General features: G+C 35.6%; 1 protein-coding gene across 3 annotated transcripts in view; it reads left to right on the forward strand.

The window, feature by feature from the left end:
• The window catches only part of VPS8 (VPS8 subunit of CORVET complex), a 246,408-nt gene that overhangs the window by 73,120 nt on the left and 159,435 nt on the right, over positions 1 to 13,853 (forward strand). For all 3 annotated transcript variants that reach the window (XM_082693431.1, XM_082693433.1, XM_082693432.1), the window contains exon 21: positions 8,604 to 8,650. In XM_082693431.1, coding sequence (XP_082549557.1) covers positions 8,604 to 8,650 — 47 coding nt within the window. The remainder of the gene's footprint in view (positions 1 to 8,603; positions 8,651 to 13,853) is intronic.

The raw sequence follows: 13,853 nt of genomic DNA on the forward strand, positions 1-13,853 counted from the left end.
ATCACTACCACTGGATTGGGCATTGGCAAAAGTTCTCATTCTCTCTAAGTCTCCTCTGACACTGCCCCATTGGCTTTATTACAGGAATGCCACTAGCACTCTCCATGTGGGAGGAGAAGGGGTTTGTTCACTGCCTTGTTGGGATTGAAAGTCTTCACTTTCTTAGACTTCTCCAATACCATCCTGCTCAGTGGAGGGAGAATGGGGTACCTTGTTACACGCTGTGGAGGGTGGAAATCTAGGTTTTTCCACACAGCTTTTGCTGGCATGAGTGGATGTGTTAGTCAAGGTTTTCCATAGAAACAGAACCCATAGGAGATATATCTATATCTATATTTGTATCTGTATACATATAGAACCACATCACACAGTATTATGATTTTTGCTTCAACCATAAAAAGTATGGGTGTGTGGGTGTGTGTGAAGAAAGAGAGAGAGAGAGAGAGAGAGAGGTGATAAGGAACTACTAGCTCACTTGATTCTGGAAGCTGAGTAGTCCCAAGATCTTGAATTGGCAAGTTGGAGACCCAGGAGACCTAATGTGTAGTTCCAGTCCAAGTCTTGTAAGCCTGAGGACCAGGAGGGCCAATGATGTAGTTCCATCCTGAAAGCTGGCAGGCTTGAGACCCAAGAAGAGCAGATGTGCATTAGGGAGGGCAGTCTGCTTTACAGACACACCAGAATAATGTTGACCAAATATTTAGATACATTGTGGTCCAGCTAACTCGATACATAAAATTAACTGTCACAATGAGTGTGTGGCCACAGTTTTTTCTGTGGTGTTTGGCCAGAGTAGAGGAACAGATATTCTTACAAGGTTTTTTGTTTTTTTGTTTTTTGTTTTTCCTTTTCCTAGATTCCTTCTTTTCTGTTGTTGTTGTTCTTTCTTTCTTTCTTTCTTTCTTTCTTTCTTTTTTTTGTGGGGGGGAGGTGCTAGAGAGAGTAGCTTTCTTGGTGCCTTTTTCTGTCTATATGCATAGGCATTTCCAGTTATCAAGCTTCTTCAGTTCCAAGTCTGGGTTATATGGTAAAAAGGAACCAGGGAGCTAGCTCACCACTGTGTCTTTCCTTAGGTCTTGAGATCCCAGCAGGTCTGCCTTCTTCTATCTTTCAGAGTCTTCTGTTTGTGTTGTATATATTGTCCAGGGTTTTTAATTACATTAGTAGGAGAGATAGGAACAAATGTCTGCTCTAGTTCCCTGAAAGTGGAAGTCTCCAATGTAACCTCTTTTCAAGGCTTTTTAAGGCATTTCAAGGTTCCTTGGATAACGAAAGAAAAGGGAATGAGCAGAAATTTCGAACTGGAGAGAGTTTAGGCCAAGAAAACTAAGAAGTGCTGCAGAGAATAGAAGTTGGTAAGTGGCATATAGTAGAGATTTGCAAAGAAGTCATTTAAGTCCGCACATGTATTCTAAAACCAAACCATTTGTAACAGTGTCACAATTCTTAATTTTTAATCTTAGTTCTCTGCTTAAGGCCCCTTCAGTGGCTTTCCGTTAAATTAGAATAAAGTCCAGAACCTTGCACATTCTCACTTCCTCAACCAGTGCCAGTCTTCATATGCGGTGCTCTGGTCACAATGTCTCTCTCAGAATTCAAGGTTCTGTGCTGGCTCTTATATCTGGACTCCCTTCAAGATACTATTCCCTCTCACTGGATGGCACATTCTTCCCTAGAGTTTGGTTGGTCACTGCTGTCTCTCAGGTATTCATTTAAATGTCCCATTTCAAGGAAAGCTGACTTAGGTGAGGCCTCCTTGTTGTAAGTTTCCCTGGCATTTCACATTTCCCCTCTCTCCACTTTAATCATACTTCATTGTTAACTACTTTAAAAAAATCTTTGTACCAGACTATAAGATATTTCTGTTTTGTTAACTCTTTATCAGTCAAACCTAGCAACATCCCTGGTCTGTAGTCTGTAGCTATATAAATATAGCTTAGACATATTTGGGTATATCCTTGTGTCTTTGAGCGAGCTACTTATTTCTGTAGTCTTGAGATTGACTATACATTGTTGTATTACCTGAGTCTATTCTTTTGTAAGCATTCAATTTAATTTTTGTATTAATTATACAGCTATATGGTTTAAAAATCAAAAAGTATGAAAATGTATACAATGAAAAGTCTTTTTCCACCCTAATGCCATCTGCCCAGTTCCCACCTGCCTCTTACCATTGTAACTAAGTTTTTATGTATATTTCCAGATTTCCTTTACGTAAATACACGCAAATATACACAGCTTTAGCCACCCACCCATTCATATTTTTTCTGCCTTTAGCACAAATAATAGAATACTACATATGCGATTTTGTACTGTCTTCCCACTTAATATAACTTGGAGATATTTTTATATTAGTTCATAGAGAATGTCTTTTTTCCCTTTGGTAGTTGCATAGTATTTATTTTGTTACACTATTGTAAATTGTTTTTTTTTTTTTTAATTTCGGTTTCAGCATGTTTGTTTCTAATATATGGAAAAGCAGGTGATTTTAGTATATCGAACTTAACATCCTGCAATCTTGCTAAACTCCTTCTTCTTTATTAGCTCTAATATTCTATCGGATTTTCTACATAGATAATCATGTTGTCTTCAAATAGAGACAGAACTATTTCTTCTTTTCCAATCTGAATGACTTGTTTTTTTCTGGTCTTAGTCCACTGTTTCTAGTATGGCCTCCAGTATGATGCTGAATAGAAATTTTGAGAGTTGACATCCTTGTTTTGTTCCGTTGTCAGTGCGAAAGCATCAATCTTTGATTTATAAATTTGATGCTAACTATAGTTTTTCAAAGATGCCTATTATCAGGTTGAGGAATTTCTGTTTTTAATTTCTTAAGATTGTCTTATTTTGGGGAATGAATGCTGTTGACTTTTGTCAAACTCTTTCTGTGTCTATATAGGTGATCACAGTTTTTCTTTTTGCATTTGTTAATATGGTGAATTGTATTGATTAATTTTTGAATGTTAAATCAACCTGGTATACCTGGGACAAAGTCATGTGGTTAAAATATATCATCTGTTTTATAAGGACATCTGTGTTCATGAGGAATGATGATCTGTTTTCTTGTAATGTTTTTAATGTCTTATAATGTCTTTCTTGTAATATAATGTAGTTCTGGGATTGGTGTAGTCCTAGCTTCACAGAATTATTTGTGAATTATTCCCTGCTTTTCAACTTTATGGAAGAGTTTGTACAAAATAGGCATTGTTTCTTCCTTAAATATTTAAGAGACTTTGCCATTGAAAGTATCAAGGCCTTGGGTTTTCTTTGTAGGAAGGTTTTTAAACTACCAGTGCAAATTTTTAGGAGTTATATATTTCTTCTATATTGGGAAAAAATTGCTCGTGACATTTTAATTACCCTTTTTATGCCTGGAGAATCTGTAGTGATGTCATCTTGTCATTCTTACTTGGTTAATTTCTAATTTAATTCCATTGTGGTCAGAAAACCTACTTCAGGGGCGCCTGGGTGGCTCAGTGGGTTGAGCCGCTGCCTTCGGCTCAGGTCATGATCTCAGGGTCCTGGGATCGAGTCCCGCATCGGGCTCTCTGCTCAGCAGGGAGCCTGCTTCCTCCTCTCTCTCTCTCTGCCTACTTGTGATCTCTCTCTGTCAAATAAATAAATAAAATCTTTAAAAAAAAAAAACATACTTCATATGACTTGAATCTTTTTAAATTTGAAACTTGTTTTATGGCCTAAAATACATAATCTATCTTAGTGAATGTTCTGTGTACTTGAGAAAAATGTATCTTTTGATGCTTTTGGATGGAGTGTTCTAAAAATATAAATTTATAGACTTATTTAAAGCTATCAATTCAATATATATCACTTTCATTATTGTCTTAGTATGTAATCTTCAACTTTGGTATTCTTTCTTTGAAGAGTTTTAGAGAAGGTTTATTTTTAAGTGGAAAAAGTACCTTATTTTCTGATAGGTGATTGCTTTCTGGGTTTATTGTATCATGATCAGATAATGTTGTGTGTACTACCTTTGGGAGTTTATTTGGATTTTCTTTGTAGCCCAAGGTATGCAGTTTTCATTAGTGTTCAGTGAGCATTTGAAATATAGTGCTTTGTGTGTTTTCACAAAGAATAGTTCAGTATCCGTCAGATTTTTTATAGATCTTTTAAATCCTTGCTCATTGTTCTCCACCTGATTTCTCATGGACAGTGAGAAGTAAAGTGCCTTTTGGATTGTGTTCTTTTCTCTATTTTTCCTTCCATCTTATGCTTTATGAATGTTAGCATTGTTAGCATTGTATAATCTAGTATGTACTATAGAGTAATTAAGCCTATAGAAATAGGCTTAATATCTTCATTATGATTTATTTATTCATGTAATTGCCCTTTTAGGCCGAATTTTGCTTTATCTGATAGAAATATCACACCTTTGCTTTTTCTTTGCATGGTGTACTTTTGCCTACTCTTTTACTTCCACTCTTTCTGGATCACTTTGTATTTGTATTTGTATTTGTTTACTACATAGACTTGGGGGGTTGCTTTTTTGAGATATCAGATTTTTGCTTTTCTCAGCAAAGATACTAAAAATTCTTAAGATTCTTAAGGGAGGTAAGCCAAATGTATTTTGTTTTTATATTTTCTCTATTTCTTATGTGTGCATGTACTTCTGATAATTGGGAATGTGTATTTAATTCTAATGATTACCTTTAGGATTATAGCTAAAAGTATAGTTCCCCATGCAGTGATTAAAAATTAGCATACCTTTTCTTCTTCCTTTCACCTCCTTCATTACCACATTTTAACCATTATCTGAGTATTTGCTCTTGGACTGTTAAAACAGGCTTTTAATTCCAGTTTTAATTGTGAGCTTTAAAGGATATCTTTTGACTACCACCTTACAGATGAAGCCAGTGAATCTTTTCTACCTCCCACCTTCTTTCCTTTCTCCTCTCAGTTTGTCTTAATATAAACCTTTTACTCATCGTCAGAGGGTATCAGTTTGTTTTACTTTTGCTGTTAAATGTAGTTCGTGCTGATCACCATTGCTTTTGCTGTGGTCTCCCTGGCCATTTTGTAGTTGCTGAAGCTGTTTATGAAGAAAGGTTCGGGAAAACAATATTCTTTGAGTTGTTAAGTCTTCAGATTGTTGCACTCTAGCTTTTATGTTGAAAAACATTTTGGCTTTTCTTATGGATCTTGAAGATACTGCTCTCTGACATTCTGGCAATGAATACCACTGTGGGGGAAATAGTAAGCTTGGCACATGTTTTCCCCCCTTTCATAACTGACCTATCATTTCTTCTGGCTATTTCTTTACTACTTGTTGGAATCCAGTAACTTGACTGCACTGGGTCTCAGTGTAACCATTTTAAGGCCATTTTTTTCTGTAACATATGATGTGTTCTTTCAATATCTAAATTTAAGTCTTTCTCGCTCTCTGTTTTGTTGTTGTTTTTGTGTTTTTTTTTTTTTTTTTTTTTACTTTCAGGAAAGTTTTCTTGAGTTGTATCTTGAACTGTTTGTTCAATTGCACTGCTGGAGTTTTCTTATTCAGGAATTCCAGTTGTACATATATTGATGTTTTCTTTTTCTTTTCCTCCCTCTTCCTCCCTTGACACTTTCCTTCCTCTTCTTTCTCTCCCTCCCTTCTCCTCACATACCACCAAGTACTGCCTTTACCATTCAGTTGTCTGCAAGCTGGATGTCACCGATCACTATACTTACTGTTTAATCAGGAACGTAAAACACCTACTTATTAAAGGTACCAATGATATTCAAATTTCTAAGTCCAATAAACACTTTCCAGATCTTATCCATCCTCAGTGCTGTATTAGAGTGACAATCACCTTTCCTTTTTGAAGGTTTGTATCCTTCAGCTATCTGTAACTGTGTGCCCTTCTGATTTGTATACCTTTGTGATTGGTCTTGAGTTGGATTTTGTTTCTATCTTCTGACCATTGTGTAGCTCTTAGTCTTAGTTCATTGTCCACTGGTTTCTAACTCTGTTTGTTATCCCAGGACAAGTTTATTCATATACATTGTTTCCTCTTATAACTTAGAAATCTATAATTCTTTTTTTTTTTAACTGAAAAACATTTTTTTTTAAAGTAATCTCTAACTTAGCATGGGCTCAAACTCACAGCCCCGAGATCAAGAGTTGCATGCTCTCCTGACAGAATCAGCCCAGGGACTCCTAGAAATCTATAATTCTAAACCTGATGTTTTAGATTACTCAGTTTCTTATTATTCAGCATCTAAGTAAAGATGTTCCTAAATCTGCCATAGTCCAAACTGCACTTAGTTTCTTTCTTCTAACACTTCTACCTATATTCCTTATTTCATTTTGTGACCTCTTCATTCAGCTGTCACTTAAGCTAGAAACTTGGGAGTTATCATAGACTCCTTCCTATCCCGTCCAGCCCACAACCAATCTGTCACCAAGCTCGGGTTTTCCTTTATAATAGCTCTTAATTCTGTCTGCTGTGTTTTAGGTCTACCTTCACTACCCTAGTTTAGTCCCCATTTCACTTTAACTGCTGTAATAGCCTTATACCTTCAGTCTTGGTTTTCCAGATACTCCCATCATAAAATCACTATAGTGATCTGTGCTAAATGTATGAATCTCATGATTTCAGTCTTGATTTCTCTCTAGTAAGTGTATCCTTAGTACTTAGTACTACGCCAAGCACTTCTTTAATTTTTGCATTTGGTAATTTTAAATATATTTAATAGTTTCTCATAATACTTGAACTTTTAAGAGGCTACCCCTGCTGTTTGTGGTTTCTGCTGATGTTTACTCATGGTGCATTATTTTGTCTGATGCTTTAAAATTTTTTGTTTAGAGCACATTTTCAATAGGTCTTTATCAGTAGAACTTATTTTGCCTGTGTTAAGTACTGTCTCCAGAGAAATTTTGAATTTGTTTCTCTTTCAAGTGTCCCAAGAATATTCTTTCTCAGAATCATCTTTTATGTTCCATTTTTTCCTTGACTTTTTCTGTCCTAAGGAGACCATGTAAATTCAAATCTCAAATCTACCTACAAACAGGATATTGATTATAGATTCTCACAGAGTACAGATTTACCCCCACTGAGTCCAGGCTAAGACAGAAAGTCTTTCTTGTCCTCTTCCTAGGTTTTTAGGCGGATCTCCCTCACCCCTTTTCCTTTCACTAAGGGTGCAGCTTTTCAAGAATCCTGGTTTTAGGAAGATATTTGTTTCGGTCTTTTAAGTTGCAAGCATCTAAGGTCTCAGCTTTTTTCTGACATTAAAACCTAAGCTCTTAATGTGACCAACAAATGTATAAGACAATCTCAGTGACAGCTGAACATTTATTGCTTTGGTTTTCAGTGCCCTTTTCATTTTTAGACTCGTATTGCCCTTACTTTCTTAGGAACTCAGCCATGTTTTGTAAGGAATTTTAATTAAATATCTAGGGAGATTTTTTTTCCCTCCAGATTATTTGGCCCACTGTATTCTCACACAGGGTTGACACTTGCTGTAACTCGAACACTTGTCACATAATTTTTCACATAACCTAACACTTTTCAATTATTTTAGTTCTGTTTTTGAAGACTCTAAATAAGATTTTAAATCTTGTTGTAAGAACTGTTGATGACTAAAGGAAGCAAACTGGTCATGTATAACCTCATAATTGTTTCAGGATTATGGGTCCTTCTAATACCTCTCTCAAATAGTAAGGGTTCCTTGGTTTTATTTGTTTTGTCAAACAAGTATTAGCATGTGGTATTCTCTTCTTCACATAGTGCCTTCTCTCCTGGTGGTATTTTTTCCCTGCCTAGAACTTAGGCCTTCTAGGATTTTATTATTATTATTATTTTTTTTTAAGGAAACCATTTCCCTGCAGCCAGCAGAAAATGAAAGAGTACTACTGAAATCTAATGCTTGGTTACTTGACAACTTCCAGTAATAATAAGCTTCTGTTTCTCTTGAAAAAGGCCAAAATTATGGGTTGCCATTCACTGATACAAGTCTATACAAGATGAATTTAAAGCAATCAAAATGTTATGAAACTGAGAAGTTAAATCAACCTTAAAATAGCTGGTTTGGAGGATTGTGACAAAATGCAGACAACCTTAATCACCTGAGCCACCAAGACCAACTGTATTCTGTTTTCAATTTGATGTATTTTCTTCACATTTTTTTCTTTTCCTTTGCAAATTTCCTTTAAAAGGTAGTGAGATAAATGCATAGTTTTCACCTAAAATTTGTTATGTTGTTGTAAACTCTTTGTAAATTTGTAATATCTACCTATTTGACTTCAATAGCAAATTTACTTAATGACGTTCCCATGTTATATATTTAATTTCCATGTCTTCCTCTCCTCCCTCTTCTCCTGTTGCTTCTGTTAGAGATTTGCAGTGAAAATCTTAATGCATTAAACACTTCTTTTCTTAAATGTATTTAGGATAAATTTCCAGCTCGAATTACTAGGTAAAAGTCTTTTCACATTTTTAAGACTTTTGACTCCTAGCGCCAAATTACTTAACAAAAGCATGGTATAAAGTTCTATTCTCTCAACAATTTACCAGTGTCTTAAGCAGACCACTTTGATTATGTCAGACCAATGGTCCATGGGACAGAGGTGTGGTGCTAATGCTTTCTTTATGGTTTCTCTTCAGGACATGGTGCCTGTCATCGTTGATTACTGCCTGTTGTTAGAGCGAAAGTAAGTATTCACTGCCTGCCAGATTCAATTATTTTGAACCCAGATTGCTTCTTGCTTATATTGTAATTTACTGTTATGAAGTCTATGAATTTGGATATGTTTTTTAAGAAAGTTTAATTTACAGAAATTTAATTAACAATTTTCAGTGCATTTATCTACTAAAACTAACTTTTCTAAAATAGATGCTGTGGGTGTATCATCTATGTGTTTGTGTGGCTGGATAGTGGAGGCAAACATAACTTACAGAAGAGCAATCCTACTAAAAGATCTTAAAAGTTAAAGTGTATGATTCATGTCCTGTATATATAGCCTCTTCGATGAGCTATCACTGAAACACAGTTTTACACACCACCCAAAAAAGGACAAAATTCAGAGTGCTTTTTCTGTTGGTTTTTAGAGCCTTTTGTTGAAAAGATAGCTCTTGATTTGGCCTTGTGGGTTTAAATGATAACTATACAAATTAACCGATCTCTGCTAGTTTACAGTTTTTTCACACTTAAAATAATAATATCTCCTCTCTTGCGAAGAGCCATAACAGCTTTTCGTAACTTGGTTTTCTCTTTACCCCACTTTTCATACTCCCTTCCTTGTTATTTATCTTTTAAAGCAGCTCAATAGTTTATGGATCAGTTTTACATATTTTCTTTAATCTTCATAATTGCTGTGTAAGGTAATGTTTTTCTCATTTCCTGATGAGGAATTTGAAATGTAGAGATGTATTGAATACTAGTAAGTACTGGAATCAGTCCAGATCTTCAAATTGACATAATTATGAGATAAAATAAAGTACTTAAGACTGAATTTGTTTAGATTAAGAAGGAATACGTTTGTAAAATGGATTATTTCTACCTAGAATGGTACCTGGCACAAAATAGCTATTCAGTACCTGATGGATGAATTAATGAAATAATTCTACCGCTTGGTCTGCGGGGTGACTTACAGTCGCTATTGTGGATAGGCCCCAGTAGTTGTAAGATGAAGGATGATATAGGGGAAATGAAAAAATGGGTTCTTTCAGAAATATTTTGTTTTGTTTCCAATATATCTCTGAAAGAGAAACTTTTCTTATTTATATGATTTGAAAAGGAAATATTTCCAGCTGTATGTAATAGTCTATGGACTGGCTGAGAATGCAATAATTACTTCATTAAATCATAGCATATAACCTAGAGGATAAGATCTGGTCTGGGTTTTTAACCAAATTAGGATCTATTTATTATTTCTTTGCTTTTACCGACTTCTTCCTTTCCATTTAATTTCCCTGGCTCCTTAGCATGTTACTTTTCAGGCTGTGTCTGAAACAAATACAGTATCTGTTGTTGGAGATCTCAGAGAGAAACTCCAGCAGTTATAGTATATTCCTAATCTTTAAAGGAAGGAAGATCTCAAGGGTCCTTTTCCCAGCTCTTACCTTTCTCTCTCCTTCCTCCCACTCATACATACTAGGTACACTCAGACATGCCTACATCCAGGGATATTTTCCTGGGACTGTAGTGTAAATAGTATGACTTCCTCCTCTCTGGATTCCATTTTCAAAGGCTGAAGACCAGGGTGCCTGGGTCACTCAGTTGGTTAAGCATCTGCCTTCAGCTTAGGTTATGATCTAAGGGTCCTGGGATCAAGCCCTGTGTCAGGCTCCCTGCTCAGTGGGGAGTCTGCTTCTCCCTCTGGCTCTGCCCCTCCCCACATCATGCTCATGCTCCCACATTCTCTTTCTCTCTCAAACAAACAAACAAATAAATAAATAATCTCTTACCAAGAAAAGAGTGAAAGCTTCAATTGTGCATAACACAAATAAAATTTTACAAAATGTAGTATAATACTCTGTTAATTTCAGGTTACTTCTTCCACTTCAAGGGTCCTCACTTAAATGCTCAATCCTAGCCCCTTAATGTTTTTTATCTTAATATCTTTTGATAGAGTACATTGTTTTTATAGTCACCCCTTTTTCAGATACTGTTTCTTATGTGAGTCTAGTTATGAACACAATACACGTTCTGAACTGATTTTGACTGAGTAACGTATGAGTAACTATGATCACTGTTATTTTCTGTTACTTCCTAGAACCCCTATCCAGGAGTAACAGTAATTGAACTACCTTATATTCGTATTCCCATTTATACCTAAGAATTCTTTTGTAGTGTAAAATCCCTTTACTATGGCAGGAACCACATTTCTTTTTTACTTTAAGACATACTGACCAGTATGTTATAGACCTCTTTTTTTTGGTTAAAATTTGGTTTTATAGTCTTTTTGTGAATTGTTTAAAATCACAAATGACAGGAAATTCACTTGTACTTTTTGGAAGTTTTTCGAAGACTTTTGTTTGCATAATTTGATTTCTTTCACAATTTCCTTTCAGTTTGGTAGAGTGTATTTTCTTTTTAGTATAGACAAAAGATATATCTTAAGCTTTATGTAGTACATTTAATGATTTGTCATTTTGCCTATAAAATGGTAGGCATAATTTCAGTTTATTTTGAAAATAGGTCCAGAGTTTACTTGAACTATAATCATAATTTTGAACATTGTTTAAAAATAGGCTTTGTTTTGGGACGCCTGGGTGGCTCAGTGGGTTAAGCCGCTGCCTTCGGCTCAGGTCATGATCCCAGCGTCCTGGGATCTAGTCCCGCATCGGGCTCCTTGCTTGGCAGGGAGCCTGCTTCTCCCTCTGCCTCTGCCTGCCATTCTGTCCGCCTGGGCTCGCTCTCTCTCCCTCTCTCTCTGACAAATAAATAAATAAAATATTTAAAAAAATAGGCTTGGTTTATAAATGTGAATTTTATCTCAATAAAGCCCTAAGACAAAATAGGTGCTGTGTGATCTTGACCAGTTTGAACTTATATCACTGTAAACAGATATCCAAAAAGAAGATACCATTCAGATGACTTGAATTATGTATAAATCTGAACCAGAAATATTTCTGTTAAATCTAAAGTGAATCAGAAGTGACCTTTAATAGCCAGGGTGTTTATTTATTCTTGTTCAACATTAATATTATTGTTTGAGAAAGATCGTAATTATCAAGCGTGGTTGAGAAACTGAATGTTTTAGATCTGTTTTCTTTTTTCTTTTCTTTTTTTTTTTTGTTTATAGATTTTATTTATTTATTTGACAGGCAGAATCACAAGTAGGTGGAGAGGCAGGCAGAGAGAGAGAGAGGAGGAAGCAGGCTCCCCGCTGAGCAGAGAGCCCGATGCGGGGCTCGATCCCAGGACCCTGGGATCATGACCCGAGCCGAAGGCAGAGGCTTCAACCCGCTGAGCCCTCCAGGAGCCCCTAGATCTGTTTTCTTGATAACTTCATGTTACTATTTTAAACATCAAAGCTAGGGGGAAAAGATGCTTTTTAATTTTATAACAGCTATATTGAAATATAATTCAGATACCATAAAATGCACCCTTTCTAAAGTGTATAATTCAGTAGGTTTTTTTTTTTTTTTTTTAAGATTTTATTTATTTGACAGATCACAAATAGGCAGAGAGGCAGGCAGAGAGAGAGGAGGAAGCAGGCTCCCTGCCAAGCAGAGAGCCCAATGCGGGGCTGGATCCCAGGACCGTGGGATCATGACCCGAGCTGAAGGCAGAGGCTTTAACCTACTGAGCCACCCAGGAGCCCCTAATTCAGTAGTTTTTAGTAGATTCACAGAGTTGTACAACCATTACCAGAATTGAGTGCCTTTTTAAAGGAAAGCTTCACAAACTGTGGTACTTATGTCAGAGAATAGAGCATTTTGAACATAATTTCTTAGAATTTATTTTAACTTTGCCATTACTTTTATAAATAAGGAGAGCAACCCAGATCAACTTTGAGTTTATTAAGTCTTGCTCACATTGACAGGGGATTTATTTAACCAGCTCCGGTTATGTATGTCATTCAGACTGGCAAGTATTAAGGATTAATGCTCTTGCTCCCTTTCTGACAGTCTGAGTTTGTACTTAAAATCAAAGCTTACTTTTTAAGATTTTTAAAATTGCAAAATTGATAATGCACAAAGTGAGTTTGGCCATTTTCTCCTTCAATTTGATGTTATGAATGGTAAGCCCCAGAGAATGTCTTTAATATGAGCATAAACGTAAAGTGAAGTTATGTGGAAAGAAGACCTTTTTGGCTCTCAGTTACTCAGAATGGATTTTGTGTTACAGTGGCTGCAGGGTGGCTAAGTTTGAAGCGATAAACAGCAGTTTGAAGTTAGGACTTCAGGAAATCGAGTCAGCACCCTGGAGTATAATTCCTAAATATAGAAAGAAACACAAGAGCTAAACACTTGTTTTTTGTATGTACTTTTCTTTCTTCTTCCTTCCTTGATGATCTAATAAATATTCTCCCAAAATGATAACATGTTTTTGAATTTTATTTATTGATTGATTGATTTATTTGTTAAAGTAGGGATACCAATAGGAGTTGCTGACTTTTATTTTTCTTGCGTCTTTATTTATAGGCTCTGACTGGTTAACAAAGAAACATATAGTTTTGGCCATTAATCTTACTAGCATTACATGTTGCTGTTTGTTACAGGACTGCCTGCTTTGTCATCTTTTATGCTCTGTTTACTAAATTTCTCACTCTTTAATTTTCCTCCCTAGGGTTTTTGGTATTGAACTAAAATATATAATTATCTTCCCTAGCATGTTGTTTTTAACAACACATTACAGAGTGAAAGTGCTGGCAAATATGGCATTTTCTTTATATTCATTAGAGTTACTTTGTTACTCTTTATCTTTGTTGCAATAAAGTTTCATTAATCTCAGTTTTTTTTACTTGGTTAGTAATTGGTAATCACAAAAATGTGATGGACTATTGATTAAAATGAAACTTACATGAGGAATGTGTAACAGAGGGGAAAATGGATGTAAAAATTACATTTGTGGATATGAGGAAAAAATAAATGGATATGGATTTCCCTCCCAGGATATTGCACATACTGTTTATTGAAAAGTGGCATGTGCTTCTAGTGCATTTGTAGCCAATTCTCTTTACATCTGTCCCTTTCCAGGACTTCACATGAGGCAAGGATCCAGTCCTGCTCCTTCCAGATTCTTTCTTCACCTTTTTGTGGACTTTAGGATAGACTGAACCTGCAGAGGAACCAGCTACCACTTTTCACAAGTGACATGATGCACATATAAGGAGATAACACATTTAGTAAAAAATAAACAGTCTTAACAGATAAATAGAATTAGCCTAGTTCTTTTCTTTTTTT

Source organism: Mustela nivalis, assembly GCF_964662115.1.
Source record: "Mustela nivalis genome assembly, chromosome: 1".
NCBI classification, from domain to species: domain Eukaryota; kingdom Metazoa; phylum Chordata; class Mammalia; order Carnivora; family Mustelidae; genus Mustela; species Mustela nivalis.